This window comes from Myxocyprinus asiaticus, chromosome 42 (assembly GCF_019703515.2).
Source record: "Myxocyprinus asiaticus isolate MX2 ecotype Aquarium Trade chromosome 42, UBuf_Myxa_2, whole genome shotgun sequence".
Lineage (NCBI taxonomy): Eukaryota > Metazoa > Chordata > Actinopteri > Cypriniformes > Catostomidae > Myxocyprinus > Myxocyprinus asiaticus.
The window spans coordinates 34,922,501-34,945,158 of NC_059385.1; the positions used below are offsets into that span (position 1 = coordinate 34,922,501).

General features: G+C 37.3%; 1 protein-coding gene across 2 annotated transcripts in view; it reads right to left on the minus strand.

Moving 5' to 3' along the window:
- LOC127432324 (mitogen-activated protein kinase kinase kinase 1-like) overlaps positions 1–22,658 on the minus strand; it is a 167,133-nt gene that overhangs the window by 93,053 nt on the left and 51,422 nt on the right. For both annotated transcript variants that reach the window (XM_051683223.1, XM_051683222.1), the window contains exon 2: positions 532–682. In XM_051683223.1, coding sequence (XP_051539183.1) covers positions 532–682 — 151 coding nt within the window. The remainder of the gene's footprint in view (positions 1–531; positions 683–22,658) is intronic.

The window sequence follows — 22,658 nt, forward strand, 5'->3', positions numbered from 1 at the left end:
TTACGATGACATCATGGCTCGTGCTGTGTTTGTTGTTGCATGCAGCCAGTAGGCTCATATCATCAACAGAAAGGGTGAAAAACGGCACGAGACACACTGGCGCTCCTACAGTGTACTCAATAACTCACAAGATGATATCTGACAAAACCGCATATGAAAGCACACATCCCGACTGTCGCCAATGGCGACCAGATTTTACATTATTGTCGCAATCATTTATTTTTGGTCACATTTGCGACCATTTTAGTCGCAGTCTGGAACCCTGACTTGGAAGACTAGCTAAACCACCTCAATCCAACAAACCCTTCTTAAGCTGGTTAAAGCTGGTTTCTTCAGCAGAGTTCTTGGCCAATTTTCTCTTTCAACCAAACACAGAAAATGTTTCAGAGCCTTCAAACTACAGTGCATCACTATTATTTTCCCACTGCCTCTTCCGTGGATGTGGAAATACCTGCGAGGCATATAAAGCCGGCAGACTGTGTGTGTGTGTGTGTGTGTGTGTGTGTGTGTGTGTGTGTGGTGTCGTTGTACCATCGGCCCTCTCCTGCTACGTCTTTCCAGCCACTCGCTCTTCCAGGTGGGCATACAGGTGGCCTTGAGCTTTTCTCTAATCAAACGCTCCTCCGGCCGGTCCTCCATCTTCTGCAGTCCACGCGGAGTCTCCTTACTGTCCATGTCACTACTGCAAAAAGAGCAATACATGAATGAGAGAGTGATCATGACTGCGTCTAATGAATTACACAGATTTCCTCAGAATTACAGTATAATTGTTTTAAAATCATTACATTTAATCATTCAACAGACACTTATCCAAAGCGACTCACAAATTAACTAGCCAGTGGGCTGTCTTTTCAGATTCATCAGATGCATTTCTTAAGCTGCACTAGATTTGAACAGAATGCAGTGATCTCAAGATTTTGAAAAGTTTAACTATTGTCATGACACCATTTTAAAAACATTCATTACACAAGAAGCACAATGTAGCAGTAGTGCTTCACCTCTTCCCATATTTTGACTGCCGCCTGCATTTTTCACACCCAAATGTAAAAGCTCAATTTACATATATACAGTAGACTAACTGCAAAATATTGGGTCTCATTTCACAGAACCCCCACCCCCATCCAAAGGGGGAAAAAATACAAAATTTCATAAATAACATTTTTAACATTTACAATATTATGACCATCCATTTATTTTATTTCTATCCTGTTTTTAAAAGTCTGTGATTAAGGCTCTGTTTGCTCTATGTCTGCATAAAATTGTTAGTTCATTCCAACAGATGGCAGCAAGTACTAAGAAAAATGTATTTTCCTCTATCACCTTCCATCACAGTATTCACCTTATTTAGCCCCGCCACTTTTCAGCACTCCGCTCTTCCGGATTTTGTCATCTTTCTGTTTGCATTGAAGCTACTGAGATGAGTCGATCAAAATGGAATATGTGTGAGAGCACCGAAAGTATTTGTCACCAAAAGTTGATGGTCTGAGTCTACACCACCCCTTTACTGCGTGAAAATTCAAGCAAAGTGTTTTGTGGTCACTGTAAATGTTTGTTTTTCCGACACCAGAGTTAAATTGGATCTTGCCGATCATATTCAGACAGCTATGACAAACTGCACTTTTTACTGATACAAGCATTTCATTTTTATGTGCAATTCTGCTTATTTTTTTAGGTTTCAACTTGTTAATAACTTGTGTTCAAATGTGTAGTTGACATGTTACTTCAAACAGTGACGGCTTGGATTTAATGTCAAGTTCATGACATTAAAGGAAATAACATTTGTACTTTTAAAAAATGTATTTGTCACCCCACACATGCAGGTGGCGCTCTAATGCAGCGAAGCACTTGCCATGTGCTCGTCAAAAGACATTCAGTCTTTTGTGATTCCTTGCACCTTCCCCAATGTTTTGTTGAGTATCTCAGCCTCTGAGTGGACTAGAAGTTTAATCTAGGTGTCGTTGGGAAGCTGATACACTCAGATGTATAATATTCCATCATCCATAGTTGGTAAAATATTTTGCCAATGATTTGATTTAGAGGTGTGAATCTTCACTGGCCTCACGATTTGATTAAGATTCAATGGGTAACGATTAGATTCCAAAACGATTCTCGATGCATCTTGTCCTCCATTTTTTTTTTAAATCAATACACAAACTCAGTATTAAATATTATTAAATTATTAATTTAGAATTAATCGATCCCTAACCTACAACCACAAATATCGGTTGCTGGACCAGGTTGACTACATGAGATACCTGCTTCTGTGAGAGTGCAGATGTTAACACCACAGGTGATATAAATAGCAGGTTTGCTGCTTAAGAAATTGATCAAGCATATCGTATGCACACTGTTCCGATGAGCCAGAGACTGGCATTGAGCAACAGCCAAAGAAATAGAAAGCACAAGAGGAAAGAAAGGCATTGGGAAAACAGGAGACAAAAAATTATTTAAAAAATAAAAACATCACCTACATCTCTTGAGTCTGTGGTAGTACTTTGGCACTGGTATAGGTACTGTGTGCAACACTTAAGTTAACATAGAAGCATCTTTTGAAACGTTTCTTTTCTTGTTTTACATTTGATTTGAGAATATAAACGGCTAAATCTTTGACTTTATAATTTTACACATATTTGTTAACAGCCAGATATGTTCTTTGCCATAACCAATCGCTATAACAGTGCTGAATGGTTTATATTGATTTGTTGCGCCCTCTTGTGGACGTAAGAGACAACATCAATTTAAAAATCAGATGTCGCAAAGATTTTTACCCCTAACTGGAATAATGTCTTTAAAATTTTAATGTAATTCGAATATTGGAAATATTTCAGTGAAAAATTTGAATTTAGTTTCTCCTGTTGAGAGCACTATGCTGCAGCGGGTTTAATTTGAACTCAGAATCAAATCTGAAATTTTGAGAATCGATTCAGAATAATTGGAGAAAGAATCGTGATGCAGAGAATACATTTTTTCTCCCACCCCTTAATTGGTCATCATGCTTGTTCTGTGGATTGAGTACTTTGTTCTGGACATTTGAGACAACATCGGATTATTTACCCTCGCAAGCTCACAGAGACAAGTAAAAAATGGCTCATTATAAAATTAAGCTCATTACTGAACAGCTTAAGGCTAACAGAGTCTTTGACCAATCATCTCGAGTCATTTCTTTGTGAATCAGACACTGACACTTTTATTTTTTATTTTTTAGCATGCAGCTGGCAAAAACAATGCAATATAAAGATGTGATGTTTTATTCACAATCCCCACTCTTTTTACCTCATCACAAAGTTCAGACTTCAAACTCAAAACTCCTTTATATACTTAATGCTCCAAAGTGGTACTGGAAACATGGTTTCAGACAAATAACGGTAATTCTAGCCATTTACATTAAATCATCAATTTCTAGAGAAAGCAACAAGAAAATGGACATTAATCCATTAACCTTCAGGGATCGACGGACACGCCAGCACGTCCTGCTGGATTTTTTCCTCATAATAGCGGAAACAACTTAAAATATTCCGTCATTTTTGGGCATACAGATAAGTGTAAGACATCATTAGAGACTATAAAGGGTCTACTATTATTTGTGTACACTCACAATAACAACAAAACCTTGTGTTTTTGTAAAATAAATAAACAGGGTGCGCTTTCAGCTGTCTCTGTCTCCGCGAGCATCTTTCTGAAACACGTCACAAAAATTAACTAAAACTCCACAAATACTTATCAGACAAACTTGAAACATATGTCTAAAGAAAGCTTAAAATGTCTACTTTTAAATAAAATAATTCAAATTTAAAACAAATATTCTCCAGAAACAAAGCGATGTACAGTTTCTCCTGGCTAATTATCCCTAATGTGATCACACCCACCAGCAGAGTGCGCTATTCATACAGTAATGTGCTGAGGCGATCAATGCAAATGGTAAACGCCCCCAACAATGCCTTAAAAAACATCAAGTTCATCATCAGATTCATTCACTTTCCTGCGCGTTTGGAAGATGGCACGCTACACAGGTGAGGAAGCTCTACAGATGGTCCGGGATAGTGACGAAGAGTTCACATTTTCCTCAGAAGAAGAGCGGGAATCCGATGAAGAACATTTGCATTTTGAAGAGCGACTTGATCCAGCCGAGGATACAATTCCGGATTAGTAATTCATTTAGTTTTACTTACATATTAGTTGACATGCTATTTTATATAAACATGTACATATTTTACTAGTTGGACTATTTCCAGACTTGCCAGCCAGTATTCAGAGTATTGAAATTTGAAATATGTCCTAATAGGAAAGTTTTAGTTACATTTAAATGTTGTTTCGGCTAAAGCATATAAATATGATACGTAACATGATATAAAAATAATATGAATGTTTAGATTATATTTTAACTGGTGTTTATGCTGCCTCATTATCATCAACGAAGCTTGAGCTTGCAAATATCTGTTCAGGTGTAAAGGTGTAAAATGTGCTGTAAATATGCCCATATTAGAAAATCAGCATAATAGAATGATTTCTGAAGGATCATGTGACACTGAAGACTGCAGTAATGATGCTGAAAATTCAGCTTTGATCACAGGAATAAATTGCATTTTACAATATATTCAAATAGAAAACTGTTATTTTAATTTGTAAAAATATTTCACAATCACTGTTTTTGCTGTATTTTGGATCAAATAATTGCAGCCTTGGTGAGCAGAAGAGACTTTTTAAAAACATAAAAAAAATCTTACTGATCTAAAACTTTTAAATGGTAGTGTAGGTCTAAAGTTTTTAAGTAAAGTCTTTATGTAAAGAAAATGTATAGTCAGATTATTTCTTTTAACTTAAACTACAAACAATACATTCAATCATTAAGTCTCCTCACATTCATTCTCTCTCAGGGGAGGGGTCTTTGTCTCCTCAGGTGTGAATCACATCAATATTCATGATCATTCACGCCTCCTCGCATATAGCCTTTCTAACATTAAAAGTGTCTTACAAAAGTTAAATGACTACATTGTTTTGTATGAATGAGTGATCAGTATGCGTTTCACATAATTTAAAAGCAAAAACTCTAGGCTACAAGATCCAGTTCTCAAAAGTCTTGTGAACAAATGTTTAGTATGTGTTATATGGCCTTATTTCAGTAACTTAATTTTTTTCAAAAACCACGCATAAACGTTATTTTCTCAAATACAAACATGTACATACATGTTGTTCACATATTATTGTAGCCCACTTTGTGCTGAATACAGTGTTATCAGACTTTAGCCATTAATATGTTTTTAAGCAACTGAAAAAAGCACAAATGTCAAGGCATGTCAAAACTTCACCAGGGCCCAAAACACCCTCAGACCCCAGAGGGTTAAGATTTAAAATCATACACATGAAAAGAACCAATTTACACAAGATAAAAATCGCAACTCCTATTTCAGAGTCTCATTTAATCTCATTAAAGACCATGATGGGAAATCCCCTGAACCACACAAGAGACAGAGAGAGACTTGTATCAACTGTTTATCAGATTCAGTCCACATTTGTTTGGGGGATTAAGGGTCAAGAAGTGGGCATCTGTGGCACGTCCACGGCAGCATAATCGCCGGAGCCCCTGAGACTCAATATGTCACAGCAAGCACTGCATAACAATAACAGCTTTGGGAAGAAAAGCCAAATTTCCTGTCCAATCCCTGTCAGATCAATCAGGAAGAGCTTTAATGTCTCAGCATCTGCAGAAACAGATTCTAATTTAGAGAAGATATATCTGCTGACTAATGCACTTCTACAATTCAATAAATGTACACATTCAAAGCATAACATCAGAACAAAAACAGTGTTAATCAGGAATGATCAAAACGTATGATTTAAAAGTGTCACAACAAACTTAGCCTATGTCAAAAATATTGGTACTTCAGAACCCAAATCGATATGAAGTAAAACAAAATGCAATGCATCTTTCTACATTATCAGCAGTACAGAGTACCAACTCTGTCGGGAGTAGAAAATTCTAAGTAGAATCAAATGGGTCATGCAAGTTTTGTGGTCTGCACTGTGATATTGAGCAAAGCCTGATTAACTTGTGCAAGTTATACTCTCTGCACTATCCTGTCTGTGCAGCACGCATAGAGGGAAGCCTGGTTGCCGTATGCACACGTGGAGCAGATTACTTGGGCAAGTGATTCTGCAGTGGATCCCACGTCACGCACAGGAAACCAGGCTTCGATAGCCCAGTGCAGATTAGGGTTGCTCCAACACCAAAATTTGGTCTTCAGTACAATACCTACCCTGGTACCTTGGCATCGATACTAAATCGATCTTTAGGCATCAAATAAACAGCCTCAGACTACTAAAGAATTTACACAGAAGATGACTTGATTAAAGAACTGCATAAAGTCTTGCAGTTACAAATTCTGTGTTTTCTGTTTTATTCTGGACTCTGTGTGCAATCAAATTAATACATAAAAATTGAAACAAATGAAAATATAAGAATTATTTTTAAACAAAACTTTGCAGTTAAATAACAGGGCTTCATAGTACAAGTGAAAAAATGTATGAAAAAAATCTGATTACCTACGTGGCACAAGGCTACTACGGCTGAATCACAGCATGCTAATATTCTGTACACTCTTGTTTTTGTGATAATTATTAAAAGCAATAAAAATAATATTAATAATAAACAAAAAATGTATATGCTAAATTACTGTTATTATTAGTATTATTGCTACTATGAATATTAAATTTTTCTATACAGTAGTTATATTTTTTCGTCATAATATCTTCAATTTCATGCATCCAGTTGAATAGAGCTTTTATTTAGACAGACCTTTGAATTTTTCCTGTGTTTTTGATGATAGTTTTTACAAAGAATGAGAGAGGCGCCTCCCATTTATTCTGAGGAGCACAGTGCATGCAGTCAGACTATATATATATATATTGAATTAAACTGCATCCTTTTGCGGTTTAAAGATCAGACTTGGCCATATTGCGATTTTAATTTGACTGTCGTTCATTTGTTTTCATTCCAACAATGTTAAATTCCTTAACATTTTTGGTATTGCGATATTTTGTTTGTACTGGTATACCAGGCAACCCTAGCGTAGGTGTGCATTTCACGAGATGAATATATAAATTTGCCCTGGCAGCCTAAACTTTCACTTTGGTGGCAGCCAAAATGTTCTAATGCTTGAAAAACCCTGCAGCATCAAGTACTGTTTGAAGGCTCAACAACAAGGATTCTTTTCTCATGGCCCAATCAAGCAGTAGCTCAGATTTTTACTAACCCTGCCTAAATTGTCACTGGCAAAACCACAAAACATGATACAGTTTGTTTTAAAGGGTTCATGAATTGGAAAATCAAACTTACAATGATATCTTGACATATAAGAGTTCATAGCATTATAAAAACATACAGTAAATTTCAGAACCGAAAACTTCTTTGGTCCAAAAAAAGGCTTTATTGAAGCCAAGGTGACAAAATGACTTGTTCTTTACTTCCTCCTCACTAATACATCATAGTGAGGTTTTACATCAGTACAGGCCAGCCTCTGCATAAACAGATCAATGCCTACTTTATCGTCGACACTGCTTGGGCCCGCCCACCGGTCTTGCCGTTAGAGCAGTGAGATTATTTTTGGAGCAAAAGGAGGTGTCATGATGGCCACGAAGATGTCAAGATGGTGTGCAGTGCCAGGTTGTAGGAAACTAGATTTCTTGCATTTGCTTCGCAAGGATCCCAATATTAAGAAGTCTCGGATCGCGTCGGTAAGAACGTGTCTGTTTGCTCGCTTCGTTTTACCGATGATTCTTTCACAAACAAGAAACAATTCGAAGCAGGCTTTGCAGAGAGACTTAAATTAAAAGTTGATGCAGTGCCAACTATATTGGACCCAACAGTGATGTCGCAACAAACAAATGTGAGTATCCGTGTTAATTGTTTTGCTTCATATGGTACAGACTGTTAGATGTGTACTTTAGTATTTGATTTGATCCTAGTGATTTTAGTTTTAATGCACAGGGTTCTCTAAGTAGCATTTATTTTCTTGTTCTGTTGGCATGATGGCACAATTGCCACAGATACACCTAAAGAGTATTGATATCAATATATTTAGACAATCTCTTTCCTTTTTAATGAAAACATGATTCATCGTAATGAACAACATATGCGTATGTCACTACACTGAATATATGATGAAAGATGATTATATGATGAACGACAGTGCCACAAACACCGAATGTATCCTGTATACGTTTACATGTTGCACAGTAAGTGTATCCTTTCACAGTTATAAATGTAATAGCACCATGTATTTACACTTTATTTGGTATTGTAATGCGTTACTCAGCATATGTAAAAGACGGAAATGTTTCACTGTTGGAAAATGCCCCAACTATGTAACAAGATACGCACCGTTGTGTCGCGTCTTGGTTTAAACAAGAATAAAAGTAATACCTATTACACAAATAGACAAGTAAATTACAGTGATTACTTACCATGCAGTCACAGACTGCAGTTTGTGGAGGGGGTTAATTTTCTTAAAATTTGTGATCAAACTCTGGCTCAAACATGTATGGATGAATTCCTCCAGTTGTCATTTTTTCAACCATCCGAAGTTTTCAAAACGGGGGTGTATAAATTTATCCACATGCAAAGATGTTACCCAATCACAGCAGTGGGCATTTACACTTAAGTCTTCAAGAACACACGACCCAAAAATGAAGCGTTTGAATCAGAGGCACAAAAACTGGATAGAATGTCAAGTTCACTAAAATAAGGCCTACTCTTTAAATAAAATTTTGCAGGAAAATTACATTGATATATTGCCCATTCAACTGATATTTACAGTTAGTCTCGGAATTGACAAAATCTCTTATGTTAGCCAACTAGATAAAGTTAAAGTTAATCGCCAGCGTAAGTTCAAATCAGCAGAATTTGCAACAAAAATGTTCAATGTGTGACAGAAATCCAAATCTTTACATTTTCAAGGCCTAATAACACATGCACATAAACAACAAATGTAGCAGGCCATCCTTTGGCCTTCCTATTGTTGTGCCTTGCTGTTCACTATACAACTGTATCTTTGTTCTTTTGATTTTATTTGTCACATCTGATTTTTTTCTTTGTTCCTTACTCTGTTTACTTGAAAGCTACATTCAGGTTTTTTTTATTTCTTTTGTTATCACTTGCTTTAAAGGGATCATGACATAGCTTTTTTTTAATTATTTTAATATGTTCCTTGAGGTTCACTTCTAATAATAGTAAGGTTTTTTCACAAAGACTTGACAGTAATTATGACTGGCTCTCTGCTCTTGACTGAGCTGCTCTCTCCTGCATGAACACGGGGAAAACATGCAAACTCCACACAGAAAGGCCCCCCTGGGACCTTTTTGCTGTGAGGCAACAGTGCTAACCACTGAGCCAAGTTGTCAAATCAAAAAACAAATATCTTTGTCAAATATATGTGTGGCACAATTATTGGCACCCTTTTATTCAATACTTTGTGCAACCTCCCTTTGCCAAGATAACAGCTCCGATTCTTCTCCTATAATGCCTAATGAGGTTTGAGAACACATGGCAAGTGATCTGAGGCCATTCCTCCATACAGAATCTCTACAGATCCTTCACACTGGTGGACTCTCCTCTTCAGTTCACCCCACAGGTTTTCTATGGGGTTCAGGTCAGGGGACTGGGATGGCCATGGCAGAACCCTGATTTTGTGCTCAGTGAACCATTTATGTGTTGATTTTGATGTTTGTTTTGGATCACTGTTCTGCTAGAAGACCACAGCCCATTTGAAGTTTTCTGGCAGAGGCAATCAGATTTTGATTTAGTATCTGTTGGTATTTGATAGTCCATGATGCCATGTATCCGAACAAGATGTCCAGGACCTCTGGTATAAAAACAGCCTCACAACATTAAAGATCCACCACCATATTTAAACATAGGCATATGTTACTTTTCCATATGACTACCTGTCTATGTGTGCCAAACTCATCTCTGGTGTTTGCTGCCAAAAAGCTATTTTTTTTGTTTCATCTGACCATAGAACCTGGTCCCATTTGAAGTTCCAGTAGTGTCTGACAAACTGAAGACGCTTCAGTTTGTTTTTGGATGAGAGCAGAGGCTTTTTTTCTTGAAACCCTGACAAACAACTTATGGTTGTGGTGACCTCTAATTGTAGCTTTGGAGACTTTCTTACCCCAAGACCCAACTAATTTCTGCAATTCTCCAGCTGTGATACTTGGAGAATTTTTGGCCACTCAAACCACCCTCCTCAGCATGCGTGGAGACAATATAGACACACGTCCTCTTTCAGGCCAATTCATAACATCTCCTGTTCATTGGAACTTGTTCATTATTGTCCTGATGGTGGAAATGGGTATTTTCAATGCTTTAGCTATTTTCTTATAGCTACTTCCCATTTTGGGAAGCTCAACAACCTTTTGCCGCACATCAGAACTATATTCTTTGGTTTTACCTACTGTGATAGATGACTAAGGGAATTTGGCTTGTGTGTTACCTCATACTTATACCCCTATGAAACCGGAAGTCATGGCTAAAGAATTTAATGTTCTTAGTCACCCAGGGTAAAATATGAATGGGAATATACTTCAGATATATTTTACTCATAAGAATTTCTAGGGGTAATAATTTTGGCAAACATCTATTGGAGAAAAATATTTAATTATGAGATTTGTCCCCACTTTCAATTAGTTTACTTCAATTAAAGGTTAGATTTTTGTGAATATTTTGAATGAAAGATCAAAAGGATAAAAGATAAAGACATTTTTCACAGTGGTCTTTGCTCATATTTACCAAGGGTGCCAACATTTTTGGCCACAACTGTATGTCAAAAGATCAAGGAGAAATGGATTCCTCATGTCATGACTCCTTTAATGCCAAAGCAAAACTAATGAACTACTGATACACTCCTTTTATTTATTTTTTTCAAAATAAATGTATAAAGAACCATGAAATTCCATTGATATTAATATAAACTTCTGAAATTTTGGTATTGTGACAACCCTGCAAAAACATGTAACCAGAACCAAGATTGAAAATATCAGAGTGAGAGAATTGACTCAATTTCCTCTTTTTCTAAATAAAAGCGAGGAATACGTTTTATGTAAGAAAGTTTTTAATTAATAATATAAGACCAAACTGCAGACGTTATCAAGTTTTCCATTGTGCAGAGAAATGTATTGTTTTGCTTGAAATTGCATTTCTTTTTTCAACCGTATGAACGAGTACTGCATGCATTCATGCAACCTAAACAGCAAAACAGAAGAGCTTCACTCCCACAAGCTTGAGACAGCCACAAGGAAACCAGATAGCAGGAATTCACCATTTTTACTTTGAATGAGAAAGTCGGTGGTGACCAGTCCCTCTCAGATAACAGCTAACCCACAGTGCCATGGGGCAGGAACAATGAGGCATTGTGGGGCACGCAGGTGGGACGTGGAAGAGCCAGCGGCTGTGAATCCATTTCAACCCTCCACGTAATCCTAGAGGGTTCTCATGAGCCACAGTGCTCACAACACTCAGGTTACAGTGAACACAATGAGCACATCTCTGCTGTAGGGGCTCAAACACACACTGAACTTACTAGCACTCAGCGCAGGTCACATACAATGTATTAATAAAAACACACAAAGAACAGCTACAAACGAATCTTTCCATGAAACAGACAAAGCAAAAATAGCAGGCAGACAATGAGAGCAAGTGTTGTGAAATGCAGAGAGCTTTGCCCACTATGCCACATACAAATGAAACGCAAACCCCACCGCAACATTTCCGTTCAGTTGCTAGAATTATATTGTCTAACATTCTATTGAATAAGAAGAGTTTCATTATTTACTGCATCCTGTATGCACATTTGAGCTATTATTTGCTGTAGGAAGTGGTCTGGACTTCACAAAAGACCCCTGATTGAGTACACTACCAGTCAAAAGATTAGACACCCATCTTCAGTGAGTGAAAATGACTTCATGTGAATGTGGAAAACTATTCAGGCGCACCACTGCGTGTGTAATCTCACACTTGAACTTATATAGCACCATTAGAATAAAAACTCCCTAATGCATCTATACTCAATATACTTGGCCTTTTAGTTATTTTTGCATTAAGAGTCCAGTTTTCTGACTCTCACACGGCTGATCTCTCACTTTCACACGCATGCAGAGACTGAGAGAGTGAAGCCGCACAGGCCTATATACCACAAAGATGGTTCAAGTGCAGTTTCTTGCTTGAATTTATCTAAAATGAATGAGGGACATCGTTTTTAATGATCCTTCCGTGTCTTTTTAAATTCTGTAATTGTCTGATGTCTTAAAAATGTGACGCTCATGCGCAAAACGCTGACAGAGATGTGGCTCAACGAGACCAATGGCCAAAATACATCTGTCCAGCACATTTTTAGATGGAAAAACTATTAAAAATACAGCATATATGGATGCAAAAACAGACATCTTTAATAAAGGTAGTCCAGTTCACGTGTGCATCATGGAAAATATAATGTAAAAATTATAACTTTCATGAAGGCCTTATTTATTAATAAGCTTTATTCCATTACACAGATTATTTGTTAAAACTTAAAATACATGAAAATATTTATGATTACCATAAATGTTTTAGTTATAGGCTGCTTTTTATATTTATTTGAATGTTCATGAACTTCTAGGCTAATCTGTTAAGAATATAATATTTGATAATGACTTAGGCCAGGGAGATAGGGATGATGTTGGTTAGTGTCGCCTGTAAGGTTAACTGAAAAACAACACTCGAGAAAAAAAAAAGTTCTCTGGATTTGTCTAATGTTTTTTGTAATGCATCAAGTATCTGTTGTTGTTTTTTTATTCTGGAGTAATCCTTAATGCCTCCTTGTACATAAACTATGCATGCTCTACTGTGATACATTAACAGTTACACATAACAGTCTTTATAAATCTTTGAATGTGCCCCTAAATATTTTCACCTAGGTACAAAAATGTCTGTGTAGAGCCCTGCTTTATTATTACTATTTTCTAGTAAAGTCATTATTAATCCAAAACATATATATGTGATATTACAATTTATATCTGCACAGATAATGAAGTGAATGAACAGGTGAACTTGAACCAAGTTATAGTCAGAATGCGCAACGGAATGCTTTTCTGTGAAGACTCGCTACTGCAATGGAATATCCTAAACTGGCTTAACATGGAAAATTAAAAACAGTCTCTAAAACATGAAGAATTCAGAATAGAGTACCTTCAAATCACAGCTAATACTTTAGTATATTAACTATACACTATTAATCCAGGAGCTCAGGTTTTCACAAGGACAGTTGTATTTTGTATCACTTACCTCTATGTTTGATACAACCCGATCTCATGAAAATTCATACATAATTTACGAGTTGGCTATTTCGTATGGTCTCTCTTGCTTTAATCACATACGATGATTGTCTGTAGTGAAAGTCGTAGGAATTCAAACGAGTGCACAATATCATATGAATTAGCCAAATTTAGAAAAGTCGTACAAATCCTGCCGATTTCGCCTTGAGTATGTTTGTTTGATACATGTTTAAATGAATACATTCTTCTACAATGTTTGAATATTTGATTTAAGCTGGGTCCATTTCAGTTTGACAAACATTTGTCATTTAGCATTTTATCATCAACTAAAATGTTATTTCATTGACTAAAGTTTTTTTTTTTGTGTGTGTGTGTATGTGTGTGTGTGTGTGTGTAAAGCACCTTTAATATGTACTTTAAGTGCAGAATGGAGCAATAATCTGAATGTGCGAGTTATGCATATAAGCATTTTAACTTTGACTCTGAGAAATACAGTATCTCCACTAAGGATTTTAAGGACCAAGCCAAATAGATTTATGCATGTGAGATACAAGCAAAGGTCATCAATTCTTGACAACTGTCAGCTGGGTCTGAGATTCATCTGAGGACTTCCTCTTCATCATGTTTTGGGGAAATGAGAGACAAGCAAGCAACAATCACGCAGCGTCAGGGAACACAACAGGGTATTTCTTGGTCATATGTTCCACCATTGCTTAACTGCACCACATGCTGGGCCAATGGCAGAAGTTTTGCAAAATCAGGGCTCCACAGTGAGACCATTTCAGTCACATTTGCAACTAAAAATTACTGTGCGTGACTGTGAAAAAATATTTAGGTGCACCTGTGCAAGTGACCCGATTGAAGTACAGGTGGGAGAAAAAAAATCTATTCTCAGATTAATCGATTCTGAGAACAGCAACGCAGTGACGCTTATGCGTGCGCCAGAGACAGATGTTAGAAATGTGTATATCCTAAAGACAAGCGCATCCTACAAAACTGATCGCAGACTGGATGTATCAACCACACACCATTTGTCTCCTAATGAAACTATGATCCCGAAATTAATTCACAAACTCAGGCACATAGCAACGGGAGAGTTGATTTTGTTATTACATGTCAACAAAGAACATGAAATACGAGCTTGCGCCCGTTATTGCACTAATTTCCACAACAAGGAAAAAAAAAAAACACCTGAAAATAATGATGAGACAGCGGTTCAGGAGACGTGGGTGATGTTTTTATTTTCTAATTATTTTTTTGTCTGCTGCTTCCCAATGTCTTTCACTCCTCTTGTGCTCTTTCATTTGCTGTTGCACATTGCTGGTCTCTCGCTCGTCGGGAAGTGTGCGCAAACCTGACAGCTCGTCAGAATGTTAAGCAGGTGAGACTTCTACTCGCAGAGCAAACAGATGGAACAGCACATACGAGATGCTTGATATTTTTTTTAAATAATAATCCTGCTATTTGTGCCGCTTTATCTCCTGTGGTGAGGAAAGGAGAAGCTGACATCTGCACTCTCAGAGAAGCAGATATCTTATGTATCAACCTGTAGTTATAGTTCAAATGAAAATTCAAAAGGCCTCAGATAGATTTATTCTAATTAAAAATTCAATACTATTCAATCAAAATGATTAACAATGCTTTAAACATATAATAGTTATTTAACAATCAGTTTAATTATTTAATTTAATAGTACTATGTTTTGAAAACCAATATTTATTTTCTTTCATTTATTTTCTTGTGTAAAGAGGTCAGTGTTTATCACCTTTTATGATGACAATCCTGCCATACAAAGGCTGTAAATAAACTGTACACCAACAAAACTGTTCCTTGATTTGAGTGTGGATTTTGTAGTTACTGCAGTTTTCTCAAAACCTGCTTATAGTTGAGCGAGACCTGTCAGTCACAGGGCAACTTACACTCTAAGAACCCCAATTTTGGTCAAAATGTGAAGTTACTTTGTTTTGCCTTTGCAAAGCAGAATAATCAATAAGAAAAAAATGTATATGTATCAGGAATCATTTTGAAATTGGATCGTCACTCCCAGAATCGGAATCGGATCGTGAGGTGCCTAAAGATTCCCGACCCTAGATTGAAGCTCATGAAGTGCTGCATAATACAATCAGAATAAAAATTACAACTCCCAAATGCATCTACACTGCGCAATAGTTATGTTTCACACTGCGATTGGCTGCTTTTCATCCCTTCAGTCCCTTTAGTCAGCTTGAATGTAATGAAAAGCATCAAATATTACTTTAAAAATTACAAGTTACAAAGCCTGGCCAATTAAAATATGCAGCATCTGATTGTTGTACATTGTGTTCAGCAGTGCAGATGTCAATTTAGAGTTCTTAAATACATTTAAGAGGACCACACCTCAAAGACTATTTATGTTCACAACGTGAAACAGGTTAACATAAGCTACTGTTGTTTTGTTGTTTGCAGACAGCTTGTCAAATGAACTAAAATATTAAATTTGGTTTATATGAATTTAAACTACAACTGTGCTCCTAAATTTTTGACTGTGCTCCTAAACAATTTAAGCATAGAGCCCTGAAAATGCATGTCTGTTTGCTGCTCATGTTTGAAATCACACACCACTGTCCTGCCAATGGCTATAAATGCCACGCTAATGAAACCAGGATAGGCATTCAATTTAGTAAAGTTAATCAGATTTCCTTCAAGCATGATGGGGGGACATTACACAGAGCAAACTCTTGTCATGCTCTTCCCCCCGGATTCCGGCTATAATGTGAACTAGCACACGGAACGAGTTGCTAAGTGCGATTGACATGAGTGTTACCATGAGACCATCTCACTCAGTTACAGTCAAATTGGGTCATACTGTGAAACTACAGTTACTGTACACCTGAGAGCCATTCAAGAGTGAAGCTGCCGGGTAGAAAAACTCACAAAATGAGAGCAATTTGACCTTGGAATGTTTCACAGAATTGTTCTCTTAATTTTTAGAGATGTACAAATATCATATCAGTAGCCATATCGCTACTGAAAGCAGATCATATTCTATTTGTCTCTATGCCAGGTTTCAAAAATACTTTTATACCTTTGTTTTAAATTTTTCCACTGTACATTATGTTTTGGTGCCTGATGTTTTCCTTGAAGCATGTGATTTCACTTGCCAGCAACACATAATTTATGAAAGTACACAAATCCAGGTGTGCAAACTTTGCCAACTCATTACAAGCACATGGTCCTGTCGCATATATGGTTGCCAACTGTCCCCTATACAGAATCGCCCTGTGTTTAAAGGGATAGTTTATCCCAAAATTTACTCACCCTCATGATATCCCAGGTGTGTATGAGAACACATTTGAAGAAAAATAGAAAAATATCTCAGCTCAGTAGGTCCTTAAAATGCAAGTGAATGGAGATTTCTCTTTTGAAGCTCCAAAAAAAAAAAAAAAAAAAATCACAGACAATCAGCATAAACATCATCCTCACGACTCCAGCAGTTAAATGAATGTCGTCTAAAGCAACACGACTGCTTTTGGTGCAAAAAATATATATATATTTAAGCCACCCCCCCCACCTGCAGCTTTTCATTGCATTGATTCAGCATATTGCAGAGTAATGTTTTTTATATAATGAAATCATAGAGGGGAACCAGAGCAACCTTCATATTTTAATATAATACAGTTTGCAGAGCCTGAAATGGCGTGGGATTGCGGGTATTGCGCACAATTTTAATAATTCCCACAAGTTCAACGTTCATAATGCTGAAAATTCCCACACAATTTTATTAACTTTACAGTGCAGCTGCGAATTAGTAAACCAATAGATACAGATGAACAAATCAAATCAATAAACTGTTTTTTGTATCAAACTGTAATTCCAGAAGCTGCACGAGTAAATCCCCTCTGTCTCTCCCTCTCTATCTCGTGCAGCTGTCAGCAACGCATTTGAGCACTTTTTTAATTTAGTGTAACCGCAGGCAGTGAGGAAGCGCTTTGTAGCATAGTTACTGAATGTTACAGATATATAAACCTTTCTAAACCTGTTAATTCGACATGCAAATATCGTTATACCTCATCTCCATAAACGAGCAATGCAATAAATCTATATCGTTCCTGTTTATAATCAACAAAGCTGTTAACATTGCAAGCGTGTGACATTGGAACGATATATAGTTTTGCTGCCTTTCATATCTTCACGCTCCCTTATTAGTCATAATGCATCAAATTTGCAAGAGAGGCAGAAATAGCAAAAATGCTTTGTGTAATGTACCAGCTGCATGGTGAAGTGTAAACACCTGTTACAGTGGCATGCAAAAGTTTGGGCACCCCTGGCCAAAATTTCTGTTGCTGTGAATAGTTAAGTGAGTAGAAGATGAACTGATCTCCAAAAGGCATAAAGTTAAAGTTGAAACATTCTTTTCAACATTTTAAGCAATATTAGTGTATTATTTTTGTTTTGAGTGAAAAAAGGGAAAGGAGCACCATGCAAAAGTTTGGGCACCCCAAGAGATTTTAGCTCTCAGATAACTTTTACCAAGGTCTCAGACCTTAATTAGCTTGTTAGGGCTATGGCTTGTTCACAAACATTGTTCGGAAAGGCCAGGTGATGCAAATTTCAAAGCTTTACAAATCCTCTGACTCCTCAAACCTTGTCCCAACAATCAGCAGCCATGGACTCCTCTAAGCAGCTGCCTAGCACTCTGAAAATTAAAATAATTGATGCCCACAAAGCAGGAGAATGCTATAAGAAGATAGCAAAGCATTTTCGGGTAGCCGTTTCCTCAGTTCGTAATGTAATTAAGAAATGGTAGTTAACAGGAATGGTGGAGTTCAAGTTGAGGTCTGGAAGACCAAGAAAACTTTCAGAGAGAACTGCTCGTAGGATTGCTAGAAAGGCAAATCAAAACCCCTGTTTGACTGCAAGAGACCTTAAGGAAGATTTAGCAGACTCTGGAGTAGTGGTGCACTGTTCTTCTGTGCAGCGACACCTGCACAAATGTGACCTTCATGGAAGAGTCATGAGAAGAAAACCTTTCCTGCATCCTCGTCACAAAATGCAGCATCAGAAGTTTGCAAATGAACATCTAAACAAGCCTGATGCATTTTGGAAACAAGTCCTGTGGACTGATGAAGTTAAAATCTAACTTTTTGGCCACAATGAGCAAAGGTATGCTTGGAGAAAAAAGGGTGCAGAATTTTATGAAAAGAACACCTCACCAACTGTTAAGCACAGGGGTGGATCGATCATGTTTTAGGCTTGTGTTGCAGCTAGCGGCATGGGGAGCATTTCACTGGTAGAAGGTAGAATGTATTTAATTAAATACCAGCAAATTCTGGAAGCAAACATCACACCATCTGTAAAAAATCTGAAGATGAAAAGAGGATGGCTTCTACTACAGTATAACGATCCTAAACACACCTTAAAATCCACAATGGACGACCTCAAGAGGCGCAAGCTGAAGGTTTTGCCATGGCCCTCACAGTCCCCTGACCTAAACATCGAAATTCTGTGGATAGACCTCAAAAGAGCAGTGCATGCAAGACGGCCCAAGAATCACAGAACTAGAAGCCTTTTGCAAGGAAGATTGGGTGAAAATCCCCCAAACAAGAATTGAAAGACACTTAGCTGGCCACGAAAAGCATTTACAAGCTGTGATACTTGCCAAAGGGGGTGTTAATTAATACTTACCATGCAGGATGCCCAAACTTTTGCTTCGGGCCCTTTTCCTTTTTTGTTTTTTTGAAACTGTAAAAGATGGAAATAAAAAAATAAAATAAATAAAAAGTAAAATTGTTTAAAATATTAAAGAAATGTGTCATCTTGAACTTTATGCCATCTTTTGCTCGCTTAGCTATTCACAGCAACAGAAATTTTGATCGGGGTACCCAAACTTTTGCATGCCACTGTACATCTCTCATCACCATCTCTAGTTCCATCCAGGGTCGGAAATTAACAGGGGCTCTGGGCAAAAAAAACAAAACAACAAAAAATTCCCTTGCAATCTGATATAGTTCCAAATATATCCATCGTGTTCTCTATTTGAATTTTTGCTGAACATTATTTGTTTCGTACAGTTCATTTTGCAGTTGCCGAGTCATAAATGAACACAGACATGCACTCCGCTTCTCACGCTCCGCATCAAGCCGGGTTCACACATCCTCCATGAGCTTGGCATGAGCGAGGCGCAAGCGGCACGTGAGCGGGGCAGTCGCGTTGGACGCGTCTCTTCCACGAGAAACAGAAGCGCCTCTACACAGGAAATAAAATTATCTATGGGGTCCTACGGCAAATTTTTTCTTTAATAAGGTCATAATAAACTGAGGTTATTGCTGCTTCAAGGACAACAGCGGGCAGTCACATGCACTTCATCTTTATCAGCACACTTGGTTAATGTTGAGTCTATACTGAACACCTATATACACACAGAATGGCAAAAGGTCCGGCAGTTTATTCATTCTTTCCTATAAGTTATTTTATTGAGTTTACTTGCATGCAGACATATAAATTGTAGTGTACCATAGGTTTGGTTTGAATAATTTTGATTTGCTTTTGTGTCTTTTTAATAATCTCCTGATTATTTTAGTGTTGTACTGCACCCAGAGCCGCTGAGCTCAGCGTGAGCCACACGGCAAAAATAGGCTCAATGCCGAAACTATCCACTCACTGCCGCGCCGCTCACACCTCACTCACGCCCCGCTCACGGAGGATGTGTGAACCCGCGTTAGTTTAGTGTCATGCTCCTGCACTAAAAATACCAAATGCTACAATGTAGTTAATAATATTAACAAAAATAATATCTGGATGTGTTAAATAGCCTTCATGTTAAATAAATAAAACGTTATTAAATGATACAATTATAATTTTACAGAACATTAACCACTTTTGGTGTATGAATCATATCTCTGACTGAAGTTCATTGTTAAATGTTTATTTTTGCATTGTTTTATTCACTTGGCTTGAAGGAGTTGCCATGTTTTTTTATAAGCATAAATACAGTGCCTGGGAGTCTCAATCAAAACACTGATGTTTATATTTTGAGCAGCCAGCTCAGCACCACCCATCTCATTCTAGCTAAAACTGTAGCGTGAGTTTGGGGCATGGCTACTTGTAGTAAACTGTTTAAACAGGGGAATAAGAACGTCCATGGCAGACATGTTACAGAGGAAACGAAACTTAGCTTCGCCAAAATTCGAAGAAATGCTAAAAAGACAGAGAGACCAAGAACGGAGTAAAACCAGAGTGAACATTTACAAGGTGGAGGACTTTGAAGGAATTTTTGGGGTTTGATTCTTGCCGTGTTGCTTCTCGACAGGTAAGCTACACTCTGGTATTGCCACACAAGTTAGCGCATTACCGACGAGCTTCGGATAAATTCATAAGATACTCGGAATATGTATCGTTACACTTAATAGTTACCAAGAACTACCCTACCTCTTGTGCTAGCACAGAAATTACACACTTCACCTTTAATGTACTTGGATAGAGGCCCTGGAACACCAAATTTTTGAGCACATTAGTCACATACTTTTAACAAACTGATGAGCTCTATTTTAAGCGCAAAGCCTGTTTACTTGGACTTTAAACAACGAAAAAAGATGCTTAATGGTGGGGGGGGGAAGGTTGTTCTTCAGCAAAAGTTAGTGTTTATAAAAGCAAATATTGAGAAAATTTATTATTTTTTATCTCTTATTGTTGTTTTGAAGTCTTATTTTGTGTTAAGCATTTTGTAATGTGTTGTTAATCAAGTCAGTGAATTTAAAGAAAAAAGTGAGGGTAATTGTTACAGCAACGGTAAAAAAGGATCCAACATGAAAGGGAAAAAATCGTGCTGTCGCCGGGGCAGGCTCGTGTTCTCTTCGTCTGACCAATGAGCTTTTACTGAAGAACTGATGTGTAGCTGATCTGAATGTTTTCATCATACTCCGCTAAATATCATCACAAATGCCGATTGTAATCCATAGAGATTCTGCCACCAAGTGTTTTTCCTAATGACTAATGAATTTAGAAAGCAGCAGCACAACAGTCTGTTTTATTGAACGTAATTTCTTTACTCACTGAAAGCTGCATATTGACATACGCGTTCTACGACAAGCTTCGAGGAGACAAATACACAATCACAGGGTGAAGTTACTCCATGAATTACATCCTAAATCACTCTTATAATGGTCACACGGTACTCCTGTTGTTATTTTGGCGAGCTATACAAGGCAGGGAATCACAGAGAGAGAGAGAGAGAGAGAGAGAGAGAAAGAAAGAAAGAGAGAGAAAGAGAGCGAGCTGCAGTGAGTTGGTATGTTTGTCACCCCTCCATTCTTAATCGTAAAGTGTCATACCTCCGACTGAAGAGAGCGAGATCTTAGTAAAACAGTCTGCATGTGTGACACCCTTGGCCAAAACAGAGTTGTTTAGAGTCTGCTAGAGTGACGCCTTTAGCTTTAGTTGATGTGTTACATGTAGTCATGAGCATCCTCATATTTACATATACCTCTAAACACCTCCTCCATTGTGGTGGCCTAGAGTCTGAATGTTCGCAAACAGTATTTCGTTGCTCATCAGTTTTGAACTTCTTTTTGGCTCAGAGCGAAGAACAAAGAAGCACTTCGCCTTAAAAGTGCTGGGGCCTTTAAACTGTAAAACTGACAAGACATCATCCACTGATCGGGACATTTTCATCAGTAAATGCATTCAGCCACATACCACGACAACTCTAATCCATGGTGATTGCATCACCAATAATTTTTCCTCGGTTCTCCAACACTTAAATTAGTAATAAAAGATAGCAACGGCAGAGCAGTATGTTTATTGAACGTAAATCCTTTTCTTATTGAAAGCTGTGTATAAATACGTTTGTTTTGTACACAAATCAGGGCTTTTCCTGGGTCAAAAATGGTCTTAGGTGGTGACATATGTGAAGCAGTTTGGTTTTGCCTTTATGTTTGTTTGTTTTTTTAAATCACTGAAATTAATATATAAGTTATGTACGAAACGATCTGTAAAGAATAGCGCATAAAATGGCATTACACAACTGTGTATTCAACAAGAAAATGTTCACAGGTAATGGAACTTAATGTACTAAATGTAAACTTAATTTAATTTAAAGTCACCATATGCAGCCAGAGCTTTGAGAAACTCTGACATTACTTCTACATTAATCCTCATCCACGTTATGGGTTGCATGACAGCTAATTTTTAAAAGTGGACTAATTAAGCCCATTAGTCAAATCGAACAAAACATGTTTCTACAATTGCTTTTGTGTTGTGTGAGAAGGCGCTGGTGTATCATGTCCATGAAAGCATTTTCAGTAGGATTTGCTGCAGATGCGTTGCTCACTATACACAGTAAAAATAGCAGTCTGTTAATAAGCATTTAGTTGGCTGAG